Here is a 25,916-nt window from a genome sequence, read left to right as displayed (position 1 = left end):
GTACTCTTTCCACTTATCTGCTCTTTCCTCTGTTTTTAACAGTGAAGTTGCTCTTTCATTCATAATGTTGACACCTTTGCTTTTAATTTCACTAAAGGTGTTATTACTTTTCTAAATGCAGGATCTATCCTTCCAATGACAATTCCTTTTTTAATTTCTTCACTTTTTCCTGTACCATTTTGCTTTAGCTTCCCTACACTTCATATTTATTTCATTCCTAAGTGACTTTTCTCCTGAGTGGTTTTATGCTTTCTTCTTTTGTCTGTCAACTGACATATTCATTCTGTTCTCAAGGCCTCTTTTCAGTTACCTTCCTTGTACATATATTTGTCTGTTCATCTTCTATGATTGCCCTTTTTGTTAGAGATGTCCTTTCCTCTTTATCTGAACCATCTACTGCGGTGTTCATCATTGTCATATGTACAGTCGTAGAGTTGGGGCGTTGGGGCGTTCAGTAGGTAATGCAACACTTTTTTCTGAAAGCAGGTTGGTTTTATTCAGGATTACTATACACCATATTGTTCCCCACTCTTTTGGCAACTAAAACCTATTTTTAATGTAATGTCTATTCAGTGTGATGGCCGTATGCCACCTTATTGGGAGGGCCTGTATGCATGCATGGTACCAGTACTGGTCAACGTCAGAACTATTGTCTTGCAACATCAGTGACTTCTCATCATCTGTGTATTGCTTTCTGCAGAGTGTGTCCTTCAGTGAGCCGAACAGTTAGAAATTAGAAGTTACAAGATCAGAGCTGTAGAGTGGATGAGGAAGAACAGTTCAATGAAGTTTTATGAGGTCCTCTCAGGTGCACAAACTTGTGTGAGGCATTGCATTCTCATGGCAAAGTAGTAGTTCATTTGCATTTTTGTGGCAACAACATGCTAAGATCATTCCTTCAATTTCCTGATGGTTGTTGTTGTTGTGGTCTTCAGTCCTGAGACTGGTTTGATGCAGCTCTCCATGCATACAGTAAAGCTGCATGCCCTCGGGAAAAATTACGGCTGTAGTTTCCCCTTGCTTTCAGCCGTTCGCAGTTCCAGCACAGCAAGGCCGTTTTGGTTATTGTTACAAGGCCAGATCAGTCAATCATCCAGACTGTTGCCCTTGCAACTACTGAAAAGGCTGCTGCCCCTCTTCAGGAACCACACGTTTGTCTGGCCTCTCAACGTATACCCCTCCGTTGTGGTTACACCTACGGTACGGCTATCTGTATCGCTGAGGCACGCAAGCCTCCCCACCAACGCCAAGGTCCATGGTTCATGGGGGGTTCCTGACGGTAGAAGACTAAATTTCAGGGTTGATTGTTGCACCATGAGGGAGGACATCAAACAGAATAACCCCTTCTGAGTGCATTACTGGCTTAGGGTGCAACTTTGAACTTTTTCTTTGGAGGAGAGGCAGTTTGGTGCCACACACCATAGATTGCTGTTTCCATTCTGGTTCAAAATGATAAACTCAAGTTTCATCACCTGTGACGATGTACTACAAAAAATTGGCAAGATCAGCCTCACAACACGCAAGAAATTCTGCACAGATGGTCCTTGATTGTTCTTTGTAGTCTTCTGTTAGGCAGCAAGGAACCCAGGGGGCACACACCTTTAAGTGCCGCAAATTTTGGATGAGTGTATCAGCACTACTAACAGAGACATACAGTTGTGGAGCGAGATGTTTGATCGTGATCTGTTAATCACATCAAATGAGGTGTCCACACATTCCAGCATCACAAGAGTCACAACTGTGTGTGTCCAGCTGGCACATTGGAGATTGGATGGGTTTGTGCAGCATTGTTGTGATGATGACAGATGCCTCACACAGTGACTCATTGTGCTGTTTTTCACTTCCAAGTCTCCGTATACATTCTGCAAGTGCATATCTGTGATGCTCTGGTTTTCCACTAAAAGAAACGCAGACAAGTCTGCTTCGAACACACCCCCGTTACAGACACCATTTTGAAGACTATGTATAGTGCCACCACATATCGGAACTTCATGAAACTATAGGTGCTGAAGTGGGAATACTCCAACATCTCCCAAAGAAAATACTGCATTTTTTTTCAACTGAAATTGGCCAACAAAATAAGTGTTGTATTACTTATTGAAAGCACCTCATAAAACACACATCACTGTTTCTCAGTATTTCAGTATCCCACTTCTTTCCACACTGATCTTTCCAGATGATTCTTGTAAACTTCAGTCTACTCTTCAACATTACTAAATTGTGTACTAGATACTCATAACAATTCAAAATTTGATTTCAGAATCTTTGTGTCACCGTGATATAATCCATGTGGATTCTTCCCATGTCCTTAGGCCATGAGTTTTGGGCAGTGTTTTTGCTATTACCAGCTAATGTTTACTGCAGAACTGTATTATGTTACCTACCCTTTCATTCCTACTACCAAACCCATATTCTGCTGTAACTCTGTCTTCTATTTCTTTCCCTATTACATCATTCCAATACCCCATTATTTTTAGAGTATCATCTTCCTTCCAGTGTCCACATACTTTCTGTCTCTTCCTTTTGTGCTTGTGACATAATTATGTATATCTGAACATATGTTGTTGACATAGATTTGCTTTTGATTCTGATCAGAATAATCATATTACTGAACTATTCACAATAATTTTCTGTCTGCCACATCATTCTATTCATGATGCTTCCTACTCTCGTTAAACCATTTTCTGCTGCTGTTGACATGGCCATATACTGATCTGACTAGAAATTCTTATCTTCTTTCCATTTCACTTCAAGGTCTACAATATGTTCATACTGAACTTTTGCATTTCCCTATCCCTCTGTACACCATATTATTCCCCACTCTTTTGGCAACTAAACCCTATTTTTCAATGTAATGTCTACTCAGTGTGATGGCCTGTATGCGTGCATGGTGCCACTACTGGTCAACGTCTGAACTATCGTCTTACTGGATCAGTAACTTCATCATCATCTATGTATTGCTTTCTGCAGTGTGTCCCCTCCAGTTAGCCAAAGAGATAGAAATTAGAAGTTACAAGATCAGAGCTGTAGAGTGGATGAGGAAGAACAGTTCACTGAAGTTTCCCCAATAGAGAGATTATCATGACACTTTCTTAATTACAGTCCACGCAGTCTGTGGCTTTGCAGGAGGGTCAGAGAAGGGGATAATATAATAATTACTATAATACAAGTATTGGTAAGGTAAGCTAATGCTGTATGGGGGCAGGGTGGGGGGGACTTAATATATGGATTGTTGAATGTTAATAGAAAAGCTGTGTGAGGGAAGGCTATGGTAGGGGATAAGGAAAAAACTAGCATAAATTGAGAACGTATAAAGTTTTTGAAGTGATGTTTGTGGGTAATAGTAGTCTCCAAATGATCAAACTCGAGATTCTTGCTTTTATATTTCATAACATGCTCAACAAGATAAGTGTCGCCAACATAGTGTGTTGATGGTCAACTGTGAAAGTGGCTGTATTGGAGTGTACTGGTGAACTTGATATGAGCCGAAGTGTCAATGTAGTGCATGCCAACCTAATGACAATGTGGGAAACAGAGAGACCTTGTAAATTTTGCAAGAGATGAGGTATTGAACTGCCTCAGTATATGAAGATATTCAGGCCACTGCAAGTCAGTCACTGAGAGTAGCTGTCACTGTGAATCAAATGTACATTTGTCTGTCCTGTGAATACTTTATTATTTTACTGGTGGTATTATTTACTACTACTACTACTACTACTACTACTACTACTACTGTCAATATTTTCTTCATAATTATGATAAAAATCATTTTTGTAATTACTGATCTTACTTTACCTCCTTTGCCTTGAATCTACCTTTTCTTTGACACATGCCCGGTTCCTCCCTTTTCTCTTTGACAATTTCTCACTGCTGGTGTTCTCTTGTTGTTCTATGGTTTTTTGCTATATTCTGAATAATCTACTTCTGATATCATCATCATCATCATCATCATCATCATCATCGTCCTACCTGCCTCGTGATGACTGGGTGTTTGTGTTGTCATCATTTCATCATAATTTATGGAAGTGGCGAGATCGGGCTGAGCAAAGGTTGGGAATTTGTACGGGCACTGATAACCGCACAATTGAGCACCCCACAAACCAAACATTGTCGTCATCATCATCATCATCATCATCATCATCATCGTCGTCATCTGAGATCTACTTACAGTTGTTCAAAACAGGAAAAAATACAGCAGGACTGACAAACCGACAAATTAGTATACACATGTAAATCTTCCAGCAGTATTAATCCTTTATTTGAAGAGAAAGAAATACAGGAAATAAAATTTACAAATTTTGTAATGACTGAGTCACTCAAACCACTGCATAAAAAGCACATTTTTCTCATCAGATGTTTCTTTCTACTTCTGTTGGCCAAAATGGTTCTTTTTCTAGTGATTCAGATTTGTGAGCTACTGCCTCATAGATATGATAATTCCAAATAGGTCCCTGTACTATTCACAGTCTTTCAGCATGTGTATGTCTCTACCTTTCGGTGAACAAATGTCATATTTAGATTTCTTTATGGTACATTATGTATCATGTCTTCAATTTCTCTCTAGTTGTATTTAAAAATTAAGGACAAAAATGTATAAATGAAATTAATCTTCACCTACCTTTAGTTGTTTGTGTTTCAGTCTGTGGCTGTTTGATATTTCTGAGTCAGTAGTTATTTAAAAATTCTGAGAAAAATCTGAGTGTGTGGGGGAGGGGGATTTTGAATAGTTCTTGGCTTTACACAAAAGGAATAGTGTCAGAGTTTTGACAGTACACATTTATTTAACATATTGCACCCCTACCTCTTCTTAAATCATTGATGCATATTTTCTAGTCCATTAAGTAAGAAAAAAATGTGATACATAGTCAAATGAGCTCTCAGCAGCTTGTTTGACATGTTCATTGGTGTCTAAATGATGATGACCCATGAGATGTTTCTTCAGGTTAGGAAATAGATGGTGGTCCAAAGGGGCCACGTCAGTTAAATGAGAGAGATGGTCAATCAGCTGGAAACGTAAGGCCTTTAATTTGGCATCTACAACTAGGGACATTTACAAGGGCACATTGTCTCACCACAAAATCACCCCTTGGATGAATTTTCCATGGTGAACAGTTGAGGAGGCTGGTGTAATACTCTCCTGTTATACTAGAAAGCCGAGAAAGATAGCCCACCAGCAGAGAATAACATCTTCGTGTCAGGAAATGGGTGCCGTGACTTTTTTGATTGATTTCTGGATGTGGAACTTTCTGGTCATGGAGTCCCACTGTAGTGCCTTTCCTTTGATTGTTCCTTTATTTCAAGATAACAAATGTGGAGCCAGGATTAATCCTAAGTCAGCAACCTAACCATAAGTTTCCAAAATTAGCTACCACAACTCTGGATGTCTCATCTGGGGCTTTCTTCCGTTCACTGTTCAAACATTTTGGCACTGACTATGCGGAAAGTTTCCTTATATCTAGGATATTGTTGATAATGAAACCAACACAGTCCCATGAGATGCCTAGTATTTTGGTGAAAACTTCATGATGTAACTCCACAGATGTGGAACTTCCTGACATTCACACAGTTACATAATGAGAGATTAAGTTTACATGTGGTGCCAAATTAATTTTTCAGTTCCAATTGGAAAGTGCTAAAGTCAGGGACTTTTGCACGCCTATGCTCCCTTATATTAAAGAACAATGTTTTTGAACTTTAATTTAAGAGCTAACAATGTATATCTTTCTCATACTGTTTCAGGTTACTGATACTGTAGTATCATTACTTAATATGTATGTAAAAGACAGCAATGAAGATTCCTTCTCCAGTATAGAGCAGATGACACATGATAACTTCCAAGAAGATGAGTTACTAATAATATTAGGAGATTTCACTGGCCTTAAGAAAAACAAAGGTAACTAATTTTGTTGTGCTCGCTGTATAGTGTTTGATAGACACACAAGCAGCTGTGCTGAAAAAGTTGCTGAGCTTTCTAATAACGACATTCTGTGAAACAGGATGATGATGATGATGATGATGATGAATTATATGATGATTTCAGTTGTATTACTGGTTTCCTGTTCTTTGATCCTATAAAGTGACATGTCCAATGCAAGCAAAGAAACAAGTATTCATGTAATGAGAGGGCTTTGTGGATGTATCACTTTTGTAGGTTTCAGTTCACCTTGGAACACCCAAAGAATTGACTGTTGCTTGATTTCAGACTCATATTTCAAAATTTTTTTCTGCTGTTACAATTTTGTTTACAGATTTTGTATTTCGTCAGTTGAATTTTCATGCATTTCTTTACAAAAATATCGAAACTAGCTTCTTTTTGAGCTTTGGTCAATTTGTGTGAAATCCATTGGGAAGAGATTTTCACAGTTAAATGTTCATGCATAAACCAAAATCCAGGAGGCTGCATGCAGCCTTCAGTATGCCTAAATATGCCTCAGTCTCCTGGTAACTCACTTGCCATCCCTCTTCAATCATGTTACACATAGCATCAACATTTTTTGGAACAACAATCGATATTGATTGCCCTTCACAAAATTCATCATTGTTGCAAGCATGACCATGATGAAATTCTGCAGACTAATTGTGAAGAATCTTTTCTTTGGATGATTTATCATCCAACAAAACTTCGTGTAAAATTTACAGTTCTTTCACAACACCAGTTCTTTAAATGCTCAGAATAAACACTGCTACTGTTTTAACAGTAACAAGTGACAAATTTTAAAACAATAGTAAAGTTACATCTCAATGGTGCGATCTGCTAGTCATTTGTAATTACTTAAAGAAGATCGACATGGAACAGAATGAATAAATAAAGCTCCTGTTCCTGTTTGTAATATGTTACATGTGGTTTAATGAAATCAGTGTGATAAATGTGTTCTTGAAACAATCACAAACACAAACAGTTTTATATTAATGGTCTGTTATATCCAGTGCTTTAGCAATTGAGAAAGTCATTTGAGATGGCCAGATAAAAACTGGATATTTATCCTGTTATTGTTATTTGTTGCTGGGGGCTGTAACCCAATGATAATCTTCTTGTGACTGTCAAGTATAAAATTATATTTAAAAAAATTCATTTTTACCATCATACCACAACATTCAGGTAAGGTGACACACTGGGTCAGGGACGATGACAAACTATGACAGAGATTTATTTCAACTACAAGTTGTATTTGTTTTATGGCTTTGCTAAGTTTTGATGATTAAAAAAATGTATCACAATAAATATAGTGACTTCCCAAGTTAAGGAAATAAATTTGATTCTGTACCAACAATATTGCCCTGCTAGAAATTGTTTCATTACTCCACCTTTACTACTATTACACTACTGGCCATTAAAATTGCTACACCAAGAAGAAATGCAGATGATAAACGGGTATTCATTGGAAGAATATATTATACTAGAACTGACATGTGATTACATTTTCACGCAATTTGGGTGCGTAGATCCTGAGAAATCAGTACCCAGAACAACCACCTCTGGCCGTAATAATAGCCTTGATACGCCTGAGCATTGAGTCAAACAGAGCTTGGATGGTGTGTACAGGTACAGCTGCCCATGCAGCTTCAACACGATACCACAGTTCATCAAGAGTAGTGACCAGCGTATTGTGATGTGCCAGTTGCTCGGCCACCATTGACCGGACATTTTCAATTGGTGAGAGATCTGGAGAATGTGCTGGCCAGGGCAACAGTCGAATATTTTCTGTATCCAGGAAGGCCTGTACAGGACCTGCAACACACGGTCGTGCATTATCCTGCTGAAATGTAGGGTTTTGCTGGGATCGAATGAAGCATAGAGCCACGGCTCATAACACATCTGAAATGTAACATCCACTGTTCAAAGTGCCGTCAGTGCGAACAAGAGGTAACTGAGACGTGTAACCAATGGCACCCCATACCATCACGCCGGGTGATAAGCCAGTATGGCAATGACAAATACACTCTTCCAATGTGCGTTCACCGCGATGTCACCAAACATGGATGTGACCATCATGATGCTGTAAACAGAACTTGGATTCATCCGAAAAAATGACATTTTGTCATGTGTGTACCCAGGTTCGTCGTTGAGTACACCATCACAGGCGCTCCTGTCTGTGATGAAGCATCAAGGGTAACTGCAGCCATGGTCTCAGAGCTGATAGTCCATGCTCCAGCAAATGTCATCGAACTGTTCATGCAGATGGTTGTTGTCTTGCAAACGTCCCCATCTGTGTTGACTCAGGGATCGAGACGTGGCTGCACGATCCGTTACAGCCATGTGGATAAGATGCCTGTCATCTCGACTGCTAGTGATACGAGGCCATTGGGATTCAGCACAGCATTCCGTATTACCCTCCTGAACCCACCGATTCCATATTCTGCTAACAGTCATTGGATCTCGACCAACACGAGCAGCAGTGTCGCGGTACGATAAACCGCAATCGTGATAGGCTACAATCCGACCTTTATCAAAGTCGGAAACATGATGGTACGAATTTCTCCTCCTTACACGAGGCATCACAACAACGTCTCACCAGGCAACGCTGGTCAACTGCTGTTTGTGCATGAGAAATCGGTTGGAAACTTTCCTCATGTCAGTAAGTTGTAGGTGTCGCCACCGGTGCCAACCTAGTGTGAATGCTCTGAAAAGCTAATCATTTGCATATCACAGCATCATCTTTCTGTCGATTAAATTTTGCGACTGTAGCATGTCATCTTCATGGTGTAGCAATTTTAATGGCCAGTAGTGTAAATTACTGCCATTCAAAACACACTCAACAGCCAATCAAAAAATCATAACTACATTTCCATGGATGGCGTTTGACTTGAATTTCATTCTGGTTAGTGAACATGGTATTGCTTGCACATGATATGTGGGAACCATAATTCAGATTTCCTTTTTTCACCATAAATAATGTAGTGTTTTAGGTCCATACCATCATCTGTGCCAGCAAATGGCACATTGCTCTCTCCTTTTTAAAAGAAATTACTAGTTTAGGGCATTTAGTATCGGTGATTTCATCTGATACTGTTTTGAGTTTCTCTTCTTCTTCAGTTCCTTTCATTTTTTATTAAGAAGCATTTTAATCACTAGTGTGTTATAGTGGGATATATAGATGGAAATTTCTTATTAGGTTTCCTAAATTTATATTTTTTACAGTCAGAAGTTGCAGAAAAAACACAGTTACTTCATATGGTAAAAAAGCTGTCAATTTTGCAGCTCTGTCAGATAGAAGCATGTCGGAGAGTGGCTGAATTGAATTAGTTGTTGATGTTTAAATAGCAGTTTCACCTTCTTGACAAGGTATCTCAGCCGTGACAAGGCACAAATCATTCTTGGTGAAAATACTGTTCTCTAATGGCATGATTGTCATAGCTGAGTAGTTATTAATTGCTAATCTCCCATGACTCCCACACCCAAACCTGCACCCAGTGGGGTCACTTTTCTCTTCTCTTTCAGTTTCTTTCATTTTTTATTAAGAAGCAAGACCTACCACTGATCACCTTCCTTATCCCTCCCTCCTTAGGATTTAATGAGTGAAAGAGAGTGTGTGTGTGTGTGTGTGTGTGTGTGTGTGAGAGAGAGAGAGAGAGAGAGAGAGAGAGAGAGAGAGAGAGAGAGAGAGATTTAAAAAAAATGATAGTTTGCCTGAAAAGCTATTGTAAGTTTTTGAACTGTCAGTAAGTCAGCTGTGGGCGTCTCACTGTATTTTCTCATTTTGATTTTTTATTTCATTCTATGACAATTTTGTGACACTGATGCCTTAAATGTGTCACGGGTGTCATAAATAAATAAAAGAGTCAGATCATAAAAATCTTTGTTGTCTCATGAATGGAACCTAAATATCAGGAATACATGCGAGATTCCTTTCATGAAACCTTACATTATGAAACAAAATATATTGGCTACCATGTCAGACTATGAAAAAAAAATTGTTAAAATAATTAAGAAGATATTTAACTCCTGTGGAAGTAAATTGAATTATGTAAGTTCTTAGTGTCTTAGTTCATAGTGTTTAACTAGAACTTGTAGATTACTAATTCAGATTTGAAACATTGTAATAATCCATCCCATATTTTTACTGCCATAAAAATTCTGTAGTACATAAGAAGTTTGAGTCACCAAGTCATGTTAAGTTACAAAAAAAGATTGTTCTGTTATGTGATTTAATTGGATTTCTTTATTCTCTCCACAGAGATGGATGATAGTCTGAAAGTACATTATAGGACGATAATTCCTACCACAATTTCTACAAATGCTAATGAGAATCCAGTGGTAAAATATGCAGATAATGTCCTTCTTAACAAAAATGCACAATCACTGTTTACAGGTAATGGTCTTTCCCTTCTCCGTGCTTACTCATTCATCTTTTAGAGTAATGATGTCCCCATTTTTTGGGAACTAAGTGAAAATTATTTCATAAAAGTTCCAGTTTTGATCAAAACAGTTAGTGCTTCAAAAAAAAAAAAAAAAAAAAAAAAAAAAAAAAAAAAAAAAAAAAAAAAAAGGGGGGGGGGGGGGTGAAGGAAAACTGCGAATTTTTTGCAATAAGAAATAAGTACTGGCCCCTAGCCTGCTGCAGGTATTTTTTCATTTGACACAATTTCATTGGTTGGAATACCAGTTTTTTATGCATATTTAATCAATTAGCTTATCAGTTGCATCATGAAGTTAAATGCCTCCAACTCCAGGCCATCAAACTTAAGGAAAATCTAAGGTATTTATTAATACTGGATCTTTGGGCCTCCATATTAATAGCAAGTTACATGTGGTAGTCAGTATTGTGGTGTCAGTATGATAGTTACTCCCAGAAATGTACTGCTTTTTGGTTCCGTGAGAATTTTATGCTTGTTCTAAAAGTCTGAGGTATTGTATCATCTCTGATCAGTTGCTTTTTGCTTGTAATTTACATGTTAACAAACAGATATAAGAAAAACAAATTGCTGATTAGAAACTATTAAAAAAATGAGCTATTGGAAGAGGAGGATAAAAAAGACATGGTCTACACTTTTTACAGGAAGGGGAAAGATTGGTATATGAAGTGACAGCAAGAAGTGTAGGGGGAGGGTGTACTGTTACAAGCAATGGAATTCTTGATATTACATATGTCAGATGTAAGCTTTTTGTCTAAGTACTTCATTTGTACAAACAGATTTAATAATGGTCCAGATGAATGAAGTCTCACACATAAAAGAAACAAGTGTGAATGAGCCTACTGTGATTCATCAGAATGTTAGAGGACTAAAAAACAAAGTTAATGAACTACTTCTCTGTTTATGTGATCTAGAATGTCTTAAGGAAGTTGATGCATTAGGTCTGTCTAACAGCCAAATAAATATAGAAATATTTTGTGTTAAACATAAAAATGAGGAGTTGTCATGTAATTTAAAAGTAATACTGAGCTCAAATCTATTCTGTAATTTCCTTGTGAACTGCTGTTAACGGAAAGGCCATGTATAATTGCTACAGTATATAGGTTCCCAGTGGGACAATTCAAATGTCCATTGGAATATTTGAATCAGTATTACTCCACTCAGAAAAAATAGGCTGTGGAGAGCTTAAAAGAAATTAATTAACAGTTTGAAAATGTTACATAAGGCCTATAACCTCACTTATATTTTTAATTTCCCCAGCAGAATTACATAGCAGAACTACTACTGGAGCACAAGAAAAGGTGAATAGGCTCCTGTTGAATTAAAATACTTCGACAGAAAAGTTGTTCACCGGCTGCCTTATTCTGCCTTCCTGAGCACCTTTAAAAATTTCCCAAAACTTTTTTCATGAAAACATATCCCTGTTCATTTTAACATGCAACTCACCTCTCACTCCAACAAGCTCCCCTAACTGTAACTCGCTCACACCCATTAGTCCATTGCTGTAAGCCACTCATACCCATCCACTCTCACTTGCTTATTCTCACTCACTTACTCATCCCAACTCATTGTCATCATCTCTTTGTGTCTCTACTATCTCCTGTGTCTCAACCACAGTCTCCTTCATTTTGTACTACTACTACTACTACTACTACTACTGTCTCCTCCCATTGTCACTGTCTCCCTGTTGCTCTCTCCTAAGGTTGCTTTCTCATTCATTCCTTCCTTCCCACTGCTGCTTTCTGTTCTCACTGTCATTATCTCCCTCTTCCTTGTTATCATTGTCACAGACTCTGTCTCTCATTATCACCGGCTCTAACCCACTTCCACTTTCTCCTTCTCTTTATTCCTCTCCACCTGGTACTGTCTCCTTCACTCTTTTCCTAGCACTGTTTTGTCTTTGTCACCTATGTTCCACTGCTAATGCATCCCTCCTTTGCTCGTTCTATACAACCACTGTCTGCTATCTTCCAGTATTTATTACTTTTATGTCTCCTTCCCACTGCCAATGTCTCCTCCTCTCTCAGCATAAAAAAGTGGGAATATGTTCACATGCCAAAATTTTTGGAAAATTTTTAAAGGTGCTGAGGAAGGCAGAATGAGGCATCTGGTAACCCACTTTTTAGTCAAAGTATGTTAAACAGGAGCAACTCACCATTTTTTATGCTCTGATAGGATCATTTTTCCGCTGGCTCCCTTCTTTTCTCTGCTGCAGCAGGGCATATCACTCATATGAAAAGAACTTTATGGCTCACAAATTGATGGTAGTTTCCTTACATGAAATTAAAACACCAAACTAATTGTACTCTTCAGATTGGATTTTATGTGCACAAAAATTTTTCATGTGGTGCACATGGGGGTTTCCAGAACCCTTCTGATGATAATGGAGATACTTCACAGCATATTTCTCCATGCTACATACTATAAACTATGGTTTTTGTTTCACACCGAATTTTTACCTGTGTGTTTTACATGCACAAATAGGGTAACTGTAAACCTCTGTATCTCAGAAACAGATAAGGATGTAAAGAAAAATTTTCAGGCTGTTAGAGATCAAGACCTTAGGAATCGGTCATAAAAGTTACAGCCATTTGTTGCGAATAACTGTCTTGAAATCCGCAGCTCAGTTTTGGTAACCAAAAACTTATGTTTTTGGGGTGTTTCTTGGTAATGGATAAAGATTTTTAAATTGGAAAGATGGCATTTCTAGATAAATGCCTAGAGAATTTACCATTGAAATTTTAGCAATACCCTGTGCTTAATTATTTAGATATGAGCTGCTGACAGCGAAAAAATGGTGTAAAAACACTACTTTGGGTTTTCTCAGGAACTACCCATAAACTAAGTGGGCCTCCATAAGTCCCTTAAGGCACACTGTATGCCACATAAAATTCAAAAAGAACCAATCAATTTGCTCCATTTGCCTAAGCAGGAGGAAGTGTATAATACTCATACTTCGACCCTGTACCGTAGGATAGTTACAGTAAGACGGCCATTGTGTTGGATATACCCATGATCCCTAGCTCAAGAGCTGTCCAGAACACTTGACCCTGCCTTTCTCTCACTAACAGAACATGAGGTATGAGCCCCAGAGAAATCCCATTTTTAGAGTAATTAATGGATGGACATCAGAAAATTTCAAGGTAGCTTTACAGAAAGATAATGGGAGGGACGTTTATAATGTGACAGTTGTAAATTCTGAATTTGATGCATTTATAGAAGGGTTTGTATTGATCTTCAACAGCTGCTTTCCCAAGAAAACAATAACGTATGCCACCACTGACATGTTTTTAGAACAAATATGTAGGAGAGTGAGATGTTGAAAGACTTTCGAAAGAGGGGCCTGCAGGAATCTGTTTGTTGCACATGTTGCGTTGCTTTTATAGTTCTGTTTTTGATCCTGATGATGACTGAGCTAGCAGTTATGTTACCGCAGAATATAATCTCGTACTGTGGAAAGCTGTGGTGCTGGGCAAAGTATACAATTTGAACAGTGTGAAAGCTTGCTTTGTGTGAAATTGTGTGTGTCTACCATTTAAAATCATGTTTAAGCCACATGCCTAAAAATTGGTTTCCAGTGAATGTGTAATTTTGCTGGATTTTGTCACAGAGGTGTTGAAGACTTCCCCCTCAGAACTTATTATCATGCTGGTTAGTCACCCCGTTTGATTACTAATACTGCAGTCGCACAGAGTCACTGTTCAGATAGTTTTAGCAGTTAGCTTAGTTTGTTGCAATTAAAGTTAAATTATCCTAATGATGCTATTACTGATTTTTACAAGTGCTTGCATTACCGTTATGTGGCACTGCTGCCTGTAGACCTCTCAGCATGATGTGCAAACAAAAGTATCTCCACATGTAAATTTCCAGCCACATACGTCTCTCTCTGTTAGAATGATCACCATGTCTGTTGGTTTCATAACCATTGTGACACAGCTTATTGTTGCCCTATATGACATGAGACACAGATGAGGAAATTACACCGTTTATAATAAATCACTGATTCGTACACTGCTGTAAAACACACAACTTCTGTGGTGAGTGCTTTGACCACTTTTTGCCAAAATAAAGCAGTTTTCCTTTTTTGCAGGCCACATCTCCAACACTACAGTGGCATTCATTGCCGAGCTCACGCACAAATCTCTTTAATAATTATATCACACTCCACCCTATCCAGAGAGTCAGCTATTGATATAGTGTCAGGGTGGGCAACAGTAACACACTATGCTTACATACCAATTCTCAAAGACAATTGAAAAACAAGAAAATATAGTCCCTCCAGTGGTGGGGATGGAGGGGTCAGATACCTGGTCCCATGAAAGTACATGTAGTTGGTAAATGACCACAATGCCATATCATATAAATTAAGCAAGAGATACAGAAAGACATGAAAATACAATCCATGTTAGTAGAATTCGCATACATATGTGAGTATACCTGCAGTGCAGCTTGTCACAAGAAATATAATTACAATTTTAATCATTTTGATATCAATAAGACAACGAAAGCAAGCAAAATTCATTAAAGGCTAACAAATTTCCCTACAATATAATTTGTATGAGAGAAAGAATGAAAATTTTTCAAAGGAAATACACAACAAAAATAATATTAAGTCCCTGAAAATGAAAGTACAGTTAACAGCTCACTACACAAAATGCATCCACATTACATATCACTGATAGTAACAAGAAAACTATGCACTTACATAGCTGCTCTTGGCTGTTCCACACAAGCAAAATTTATTCTACTCACAGCTCTGCACCATCGGGCATTAACATTGATAAGTGGGGAAGGGCTGGTTTCTCGTGGCGCCACCTCGGTTACAGGTACAGACTTGGCAATCACTGGCACAGCATTCAATGTTCCCAATGTCCACCCATCAGGTTAGCATCTCTGCCTTGCAGTAAACCACCCTTGGTATAATAGATAGAACACTAAATATCACTATTTCGACTGTCTCTCATCCTGCCCCAAAAGGAGAAATATCCTCCCCACTATCTCCCCCGCCCCTCTCATGACCCACCCATGCACCCACGCGCCCACCCTGTGCACTATCCTTGTCTGTCACTACTACACCCCTGCTCCCCATCCCTTGCCTCATATTCCTGCAATAGACCCATATACAAGGCCTGTCTCGTACATCCTCCCACTATCACTTATTCCAGTTGTGTCACTGGCATCTCCTACCCCGTCAAAGACTGGACCACCTGTGAAAGTAGCCATGTGATCTACACACATCACAAAAAGTTTTGCATCACCTCAGTTCTGAGAGTTCCGGAACCTGTAAAGAAAATTGGAATAGATATCAACATAAACATCATTTCTGCCCTTTTTATTGCTCATGAAAACCACACATTTCATATTGTACCACCATATAGCAACACCTTCAGAGATGGTGGTCCAGCACGTCCTCTTGCATTGATGCATGCCTGTATTTGGTGTGGCATACTATCCACAAGTTCATCAAGACACTGTTGGTCCAGATTGTCCCACTCCTCAATGGCGATTTAGCGTAGATCCCTCAGTGCAGTTGGTGGGTCACGCCGTCCATAAACAGCCCTTTTCAATCTATCCCAGGCATGTTCAATGGGGTTCATGTCTGGAGAACAGGCTGGCCACTCTAGTCAAGGCGATGTCGTTATCCTGAAGGAAGTCATTCACAAGATGTGCATGATGAGGGCGCGAATTGTCATCCATGAAGACGAATGCCTCGCCAATATGCTGCCAACATGGTTACCCTATCAGTCAGAGGATGGCATTCGCGTATCATACAGCAATTATGGCACCTTCCATGACCACCAGTGGCATAGGTCGGCCCCAGATAATGCCACTCCAAAACAGCAGGGAACCTCCACCTTGCTGCACTTGGTGGACAGTGTGTCTAAGGCGTTCACCTCGACAGGGTTGCCTCCAAACACGTCTCTGACGATTGTCTGGTTGAAGGCAAATGCGACACCCATCAGTGAAGAGAACATGATGTCAGTCCTGAGCGGTCTATTTGGCATGTTGTTGGGCCCATCTGTACCACACTGCATGGTGTCGTGGTTGCAAAGATGGACCTTGCCATGGACGTCGGGACGTTGTGCATCATGCACCTATTGCGCATAGTTTGAGTTGTAACATAACGTCCTGTGGCTGCATGAAAGGTATTATTTAACATGGTGGCATTGTTGTCAGGGTTCCTCTGAGCCATAATTCTTAGGTAGCGGTCATCCATTGCAGTAGTAGCTCTTGGGTGGCCTGAGCGAGGCATGTCATTGACTGTTCCTGTCTCTCTGCATCTCCTCCATGTCTGATCAACATTGCTTTGGTTGACTCTGAGATGCCTGGACACTTCCCTTGTTGAGAGCCCTTCCTGGCACAAAGTAACAATGCAGACGCGATCAAACTGCGGTATTGACCATCTAGGCATGGTTGAACTATAGACACCACGAGCCGTGTACCTCCTTGCAGGTGGAATGACTGGAGCTGATTGGCTGTTGGACCCCCTCCGTCTAATAGGCACTGTTCATGCATGGTTGTTTACATATTTAGGCCTGTTTAGGGACATCTCTGAACAGTCAAAGGGACTGTGTCTGTGATACAATATTCACAGTCATCGTCTATCTTCAGGAGTTCTGGGAACCAGGGTAATGCAAAAAATTTTTTGATGTGTGTGTAAACTTGGCTGCAACTACTATCCTGCAGTGTATTTTGGCATGGCGAGTAACAAGCTGTCTGCATGAGTGGCCACTGCCAAAATATGGCCAAGAGATAGCTGGAGCACCCAGTTGTTGAACATGTTGCTGAACATGGTGTGCCTCATTTTACTGACTGCTTCACAGCCTGTGTCATCTGGATTCTTCCCACCAACACCAGCTCAGTTTTTTTGAATTGTGCAGATGGGAACTCTCTCTACAACACATTCTTCATTCCTGTAACCCCTCTGGCCGCATTCACCAGTGCCCATCCTTCTCCCACATGTGTCTTCCCCTGCTCCCACTCCAGTACACACACACACACACACACACACACACACACACACACACACACACACACACACACACACCTACCTTCCCCTGCTCCCACTCCAGTGCGCGCGCGCGCGCGCGCACACACACACACACACACACACTAACACACACTATCCCTCAGTGCACCTACAAATGATTACCTCCTCTCTACTTCTCTGCAGCCCCCCCCCCCCCCCCCCCCCCCCATTTCCCAGCACAGTCTCCCAATGCTGCACCTAACTGCCCTACCCTGTTCCTGCACATGCAGACAGGCAGTACCTGCATCTTCCCTCCCTATAACTTGCCGTCCATCCCCATTCCCAACCAACACCTCTTCCACACTCCAACTACAGACCACAGCTGGATTGCAGCGATCATCAGATGCAGTCGCAGTCAGTCTTAGTGCCCCTTGGCAGTGGCCGTGTGTGTGTGTGTGTGTGTGTGTGTGTGTGTGTGTGTGTGTGGGGGGGGGGGGGGGGGGGGTTTGTCATTGTTGTTGCTGTTTGCATGTGTGAGAGATCTACTTCTGAAGGCATTCTCCTGAAAGGTGAAAATATTTCTAGTGTGCTGTTGCATTGTGCCTATCTGCAACTCACTGTCTCCTCTATGTGGTGAGTAGCAATCTGTCCTGACCATATTGTCACATTGTTGTTGTTCCATCCTGTAAATGAGTGTTCTTTGATAGCTATGGCTTCTTCTAAGTTGTTGTATTTTGTTCTGGTATTACGAGGTGGTTTTAAAAGTTCTCAGAATCACTATGAGAAGTCAGCACTAGCGCAACGAGTTGTTCATATTATATTATTGGACTGTTGACTGTAAACATGTACCATGTCAGTGCTCTTGTGGAGAGAGCTGTGGCTGTGACATGGCTCTGTTGTTCTTATTCCCATGTAGTGATTTGCGAAGATGGAAAAAATCGAGATTTGAGCAGTGATTAAGTACTTCATAAAGAAAGGTATGAAAGCTAAGGATACTCATACCGATTTCCAGAATACATTGGGGGACTTTGCTTCCTCATATTCAACTGTTAACAAGTGGACAAATGAATTTAAATTTGGTTGGGAGAACTTAGACGATGATCTGTGTAGTGGTCAGCAGAGATGTATCAATACTCCAGAAAGCATTGCAAAAGGGCACAAAATGGTCATGGAGGATTGCCGATTGAAAGTGTGTGAAATTGTACATGCTTGCCAGATGTCATCTGAAAGGGTATATCATATTTTAACTGATGAATTATAAATGAAAAACATATATGCAAGATGGGTGAGGCGACTTGCAACGCGCGCCCGCACACGTGCCATCGCCATGGCAAAATTACATGAACTAAGGTATGAATTGTTGCCACGCCCACCTTATTCAGCTGATATGGCTCTGTCAGACTTCCATCTCTTCCTAAAACTGAAAATTTTTCTTGGTGGACGGAGATTCACTTGAAACGAAGAACTGAGAGCCGGAATTGACAACTATTTTGCAGGCCTGGAGGAAACTCATTTTTGTAATGGGTTCAAAGCAATGGAACATCATTGGACCAACTGCATTAATCTACAAAGAGACTACATTGAAAAATAAAAAGAGCTTCAGTGATGTAAGTACTTTTTTTCTATTCTGTTCCGAGAACTTCTCAAACCACCCTCGTAGTTGTTTCAACTGTAACTATATTTATTCTGCAGCTCTGTCATTCAGACAAACTTATTGCAAAAAATGCTTAATGAACATATTGGAAATCACTGGCTTAGAATGGACACTACTTTGATGAGACTAAATGTCTCTGATAATCAGCTGTGGAAGTAACCTTTCACCAGAAAAATTCAGATACGAACAATGCTTTGTATGCTGTGACAAAGTGAATGTGTTGCCCCTAAATATTTGCGTTATGTGATGGGCTCCAGAAATTTAATCCTTACATTTTAATCAAATACTATCAATCTTTCTCTTTGTTATGAGGAATATCTTTCATTACTACTTATTTTATGTTTTATTGTGTAACTTGGTTCATGTGGTTTGCTCTGCAGTGATATCAGAAAGTAATAAGTGTTGGCAACAAACATTTTATTTCCAGGTGTTTGGGGTATTGTGAGGCAAGGTCTGTCACATCTCGCTATTCCTAAAGGATGGCTGTGGGGTGGCTGTGCCACAGAACATTGCCCGGTGTGGTGTGAACTTTTCACAGGCACTACTGTGCAGCACAGCTGAGTTGTAACACATCACATTCTCCTGAAGTAAACAGAGATATCATATTGATAGTTAATAATATTTATCATATGTTTTTCTCTCAAATAGTTTATGTTCGTAATATTTAATTTCATCATTCCACACACAATTAGTGCCACAAATTATACATGTATTTTCTAGTTATTAGAAATACTAAATCTGTAGCAGACAATAGTTGTGGCAGGCTTACCACAAATAAAGCAAATAACAAAGTAGTTTTGTGTTGCACTTGAGGGAAAATGCACAGAAAAATAATTTAAGATGCAGGAATTTTGTGATTTGCATTGCTGATCTTACTTATTGCATTGTTGATTTATTGTATAATATTTATTGTGGAATTAGTGTGTGTGTGTGTGTGTGTGTGTGTGTGTGTGTGTGTGTGTGTGTGTGTGTGTGTACGCACGCGCGGTTGTGCCCACATGTGCGTGCGTACACACGAGCATTCATTGATACGTGTGTGTGTGTGAGAGAGAGAGAGAGAGAGAGAGAGAGAGAGAGAGAGATTCTTTCCTGCTTGTTTTAAGTATGTGTGGTATCAGATTGTTCTTGCCTTTGTAAGTTTCACAGTATTATAAGTCTTCCCATAATTGTCTAACAGAAATATATTTTATACTCGTGTATTGTTCTGTCTGGAAGATAAAGTATCGAGAAGTAGATGTAAAGATGCCATTATCTGTGATAGATTTTGTAACACAGTGTAATGGTTCATAGACTGAAATAACTCCAAACTTCACATCACATTTAATATACATATATAATCATTCAGTCTCATATAATTGACCAGATTTTCTTTTAATTAAGAAGTGAGAAGTCATACCTGGATCTACTGATATTTATAATACTATTTTATTGTAGGTGACAGTCTTCAGTTAACTCTATGATGCAAAATATTTGCTTTGGAAAAGCATCATGACTTTTAAATTGTTAAGACATTTTAGATTTCACTGACAGGTGCTCTTACACCAATCAAAAAGTCTTCCTGTTGTGTGTAATTTGTCATGTTTTGTGATGTTGTAGTTGAATTAATGATTTGCAGTTTTAATTTATATACTGTATTCTTAGAATATGTTGTGCAAAACCAGAAACAATCGAGTATATTTTAAACTTTGATGCTGAGAAACATTTATTTCGCTATGTAATGTGACACAGATGTTGAGAACCAGAATTTTGTTCTTGAAAGCAAATGCTAAACTGCTAGTGCATCCTACTGTCATCATTCACTATAGTTTGTACAGTAATTTTCTGTGGGGGTATTCAGCCTGTTCAGACTTGAAAACTATTATATTATGTGTTGTGAGTCCTTTATTGATCAAGGCTTTTACTGTTAAGAATCTATGTTGCTGATGTTGCCATCATCTTCATTGGTCACATAATCTTGCTCACTGTGTTTGCATTACACACACTCAAAATACTTACACACTTATATGGAAAATAATTAATTACAGGCAGCTGTAGGGGGAGACTTTGGGAATTTCTGATCATTCTCTTGAATTTCATAGTAAGTGGTGTATCAACTTTTTTTCCAGCTTTATTTTTCTTCCATCATCTCTTTTATTTCTGGCATGTCACTCTGGGAGAACTCCAGCTTAACATTATGTGTAATGCATTCTACATACTTGTACATAACACCACCACAGTCACTTTTGTTGCTTTGCATTGGGATATGCTTCCCACACCAGATCTCCCATATGTCTTCACTAAGTGGTTCAGTTGATCTCTGTGCAGCTTCTTGGTACAAGTAATTCCATTTAGTTAATGGACTTGACTCATTCTCTTCTCCCATACTATCCTAATACAGGAATGCCAGCTTTTGGAAATAGACAGCTGCCACACATCAGTCAGTTCCCAGATGAACAGGAAAAACAAAATGTCAAGTTTGACTACATCTGTCTGGTCAATTTGGGAAGAAACGTGTTGTATGCATACCTTTCTGATTCTCTGTTCTGTCTCCCTGTTTGATTTACAAGTTTCATGTATAAATTCACAGATTTGATTGTTGAGTTAGTTTGTCCCAAAAGAAGTAACTAAATCAGAAAGAATCATCAGCGAGCGAAACCCTTCACCCACCAACTCCATATTAGTGTCCTTGCATTAGTCGTCATAACCCTCTGACTCGCCAGATGAGTGAGATGCATTTCAGCAATTTTAGCAGTCATCACATCATACTCATGTGGAATATCTTCAGGAAAACTGTTAGATACTATCCTTTGATAGTGACTTCCAATTGTATTTCATTGAATAAATGTAGTAATGTGACCTTCTCCATACTGCTTTTTTAGAGTCTCATTTCTCTCTTAGCCTTTCAGCCTCTGAATATTCAGTTTTGTTGGGGTGTATAGGTTTCCCCTGACCAGTTCTCCTCCCACCGAACTACTTGCATCATTCTCCTTCAACATGCTGAAAACATAAGTTTTTTGGAAAAATGCTGTAGCTTTTAAATAAGATTATGTTTTCTACATGTCTAAGAAGAATGATATATGTAGTGCAGATGGAGTACAATTGCTACTGTGGTATTTAGATAAGAGGTTTCAGAAATATAAACATTTTTATTTTTATTTTATTTTGTAAAGCTGACATAGACGGTAATGTCTAATGAACCAACACATGGGACAAATGAAACTAACAGTACATGATCATTTTTCTTTTCTTTTACATTAGTTACTCAAAAGAAAAATCAATTAACAAGATTGAGGTTATAAAAATACTAAATACAGTTGCAGTTTAGGGTTTATAGTCTGGAGACACTTACATTCTTGAAAACTATTATTTATAATCAAAGTTAAAAGCAGTTTGCAATGTAGTTTACTCCTATTTGTGAAAGGAAACTGAAGACTTGTATTCCTTTATTCAGGTCATGCCATATCTGATTGTTCAAGTTAGTAGCTAGAGTTTACAACTGAATTTTTTTTTTTTATGAAATGCTCATTGCTATTCTGTCAGCTTCACTTCAAAGAACTGGAGGCAGGGGGGAGGGGAGAAAGAGAGTGAGTGAGAGAGAGAGAGAGAGAGAGAGAGAGAGAGAGAGAGAGAGAGAGAGTGTGAAGAGTGAGTGAGTGAGTGAGGGAGGGAGGGAGTGAGTGAGGGAGGGAGTGAGTGAGGGAGTGAGTGAGGGAGTGAGGGAGTGTGCTTGTGTGCTGCAGAGCACATGTGTATCTTACGCGAGCATACATGCATTCACACGTAGGAGCATGCACACATGTGGGAACATGCATGTGTATGTGCTCTGAAGCAGATGTGCAAATGCGCATGCACTTTGTCTTTCTCTCTTGGTATAGTTTCTCGCAAAGTTAAATCATCCTAATGATCCTATTACATGCATATGCATTAACACATGGGAGTGCGCATGCTCATCCACATGTGAGAGCACACACATGTTGTCAAGCACACATTCACACTCAGCGAAGAAGAAAATGGCTTGTCTCATGCGATGGTTCCCTCGCAACCAATAGATAAAAAGTTTAGTTCACAGCAAAACATGAAGAGAGTTTTTAATGAACCAATTATTTATGTTAACCACAAATGAAAATTAACTGATTAATACTCAATCTGTGTCCAATATTTTCTCAAATAAAGTTATGAAAATTAAATGTAAAAATATTGTTTGAATGATCTTATTGTAAATGCTTAAAATTAAGAATCTTTGTTGGTACGTAAATACAATAGGTGCTCATAATTCAACATGTTTTTGCTATAAGATCTTTTGAAAACAATAATGGCAGCTTCTCTGTATAGTAGACCTAATTGTCAGTACAAAAGCTTTTTGTAAAAAAAAGATGGTGGCATTGACTAGAGTAATAAAGAGAAAGGGGGATGGGAAAGAAAATCAGTATATAACAATTAACACATACCATAAGTATGTAAATACAAGGAGACCTTGCCAAAGAAAAATAAAATGATATTATGGCAGAACTAACAGAATAAGCAAAAAATTACAAGTCCTAGTTTCTCTTTGGAGATAAATACAACAGTTTACTTTGGTACATTTAGTAAAAGAAGTATCAACATACTGTTGTATTTTTAAGAGTGGAGCTGTAGGATATGACTAAAAAGACAATATAATTTACTTTCAAACCAATACTCATGTCAAGAACGCCCCCCCCCCCCCCCCCCCAATCTTCAGAAAAATGTTAACTTTTAGCTACAGTTGGTTTCAGTGAATCTGTCATGCTTCGTAAAATACATTCTGACTGACTAGCATTTGGTTTTGGTTACTAAAGATTAGTAAGCACCACATGGGTAGATGGCAGGAAAAAGTGAGCTGTGAGTAATCAAAGAATTGTGTTGTTAAAAATGTGTTCAGGTCAATAATATGAGGACAATATTGCTGTAATTTTGTGTTCAAGATATGGGCTGTGCACTTGTACACATAGTTTACAATCATTAATTATATCAAAGAGAAGATTTCTCTGGATTGTTAGTAAAGGGCTACTACAAATGATTCACTCATTTTCATAGCTCTTTATTTTCCAAAGTATTACATGTACAAATATGATTGATGCATTAATATAACTGTAAGCCCTATACAGCTTCATCTGCAACACTGCACAGAAAACATTAACATTCAGTAAATCTGTTTCATTTACCACAGTTTCATGAGGATTTTCAGTGCCCCACAGTCACCTATTGTGGCGATTAACATTTCCATATAAATGCAAGGTTGCTCCATTGCTGAATATCACCTTGAAGGCAAAATGTTCATCCTCTTGCTTTGTCACCGTTTTGTCAAGGCATTGCACTCATAACATCAACTACTGGGTACAATGCAAACTTGGTGAGTTTACAGTTCTACTTGAACATCAGTCATGACTGTAAATGTAATATTTTGGAAAATATAGAACTTTTAAAGCAAATGAATTATTTATAGTAGCCCTGTACGTATGCACTGGTGTCTGTGCTGTTTGTTCACGAAACCGACTCACTTTAATAAGTTTTAGGCATTCCAGATATGCATACATAAACACTCAGCTGAAACAATGTGTTGAATTGTGTTACAAATAGGCTACTCTTTTTACAGTGGAAATGTTTGTAATTTTGGAAATAAGAACTGTTGCTTATTATTGTTGATGTTGTTATTATTTTTTTAAGTGACTTAGTATGGAACAGTTATAATTATTTTAAATTCAAACACTGCATGCAGTCAGCTTTTCAACTGTTATTTGTTAAATGTAAATTGAATTCATAACAGAATACTACGGTTTGTTCATGTGAATTTCTTGTAAGCTCCCATCAGAAACTACACCATTACAACAGTGCTGTGGCTTATATTCTGAAGTTAAGTTATCTGTAAGATTTACTGTTTTAACAAGTGAATTGCATAAACTAAAGTGGCAGAGGATTATGACTAAAAAGTAATGTAACTGTAAGGAAGTGTGCTGTTAACAGTATTCACAATAAGGAGGCTGTGAAATTGGCGTGTTAGCCAAGAATGACAAATAACTGAAACTATGTGTAATGTGTTCTTACAGCATTCTTCTGACCCTGTTGTTATTAACTTTTGTTACTGTATTCAAATGCAAATCTGAAAAGATTTTGTACTTTGTTTTTTTATGTAGAATGTTATTAAAATTCTGAATATCAAAAAATAACCTCCAGTTTTTTTCAAAATGTCAAAAGATTGCTGGAAAAGCCTGAAGAATTAAACCTCCAGTTTGTTGCCACATGCAAGATGCTTACATATATACACTTTTTACGTCTACAAACATTTCTACATAAAACTGATACCACTATTCATTTCACCCTTCTACTATAGTATATCCACTTAGATCTCTTCCCCCTCCCCCTCCCTCTGTGTGTGTGTGTGTGTGTGTGTGTGTGTGTGTGTGTGTGTGAGAGAGAGAGAGAGAGAGAGAGAGAGAGAGAGAGACCGCTTCTTATCTCATTATTCTGTATATAAATATAATAGAGGGAAACATTCCACGTGGGAAAAATATATCTAAAAAGAAGATGATGAACTTACCAAACAAAAGCGCTGGCAGGTCGATAGACACACAAACAAACACAAACATACACACAAAATTCTAGCTTTCGCAACCTATGGTTGCCTCGTCAGGAAAGAGGGAAGGAGAAGGAAAGACAAAAGGATATGGGTTTTAAGGGAGAGGGTAAGGAGTCATTCCAATCCCGGGAGCGGAAAGACTTACCTTAGGGGGAAAAAAGGACAGGTATACACTCGCACACACACACATATCCATCCACACATACACAGACACAAGCAGACATTTGTAAAGGCAAAGAGTTTGGGCAGAGATGTCAGTCGGGGCGGATGTACAGAGGCAGAGATGAAGTTGAAAGACAGGTGAGGTATGAGCGGCGGCAAATTGAAATTAGAAATTAGCGGAGATTGAGGCCTGGCGGATAGCG

The 25,916-nt window shown here is 38.8% G+C and overlaps 1 protein-coding gene across 4 annotated transcripts in view; it reads left to right on the top strand.

Annotated features, from left to right (window-relative positions):
- LOC124776303 (endonuclease/exonuclease/phosphatase family domain-containing protein 1-like) overlaps nucleotides 1-22,582 on the top strand; it is a 142,077-nt gene extending 119,495 nt beyond the window's left edge. For all 4 annotated transcript variants that reach the window (XM_047251229.1, XM_047251230.1, XM_047251231.1 and 1 more), the window contains 3 exons: nucleotides 5,740-5,893; nucleotides 10,176-10,310; nucleotides 19,405-22,582. In XM_047251229.1, coding sequence (XP_047107185.1) covers nucleotides 5,740-5,893; nucleotides 10,176-10,310; nucleotides 19,405-19,538 — 423 coding nt within the window. In that variant the 3' untranslated portion in view covers nucleotides 19,539-22,582. The remainder of the gene's footprint in view (nucleotides 1-5,739; nucleotides 5,894-10,175; nucleotides 10,311-19,404) is intronic.
- The last annotated feature ends 3,334 nt before the right edge of the window (nucleotides 22,583-25,916 follow it).

The sequence above is a fragment of the Schistocerca piceifrons genome, chromosome 2 (assembly GCF_021461385.2).
Source record: "Schistocerca piceifrons isolate TAMUIC-IGC-003096 chromosome 2, iqSchPice1.1, whole genome shotgun sequence".
NCBI classification, from domain to species: Eukaryota; Metazoa; Arthropoda; class Insecta; order Orthoptera; family Acrididae; genus Schistocerca; species Schistocerca piceifrons.
Note: the sequence above shows the minus strand (reverse complement) of the source record. Positions and strands in the feature narration are given on the sequence as shown.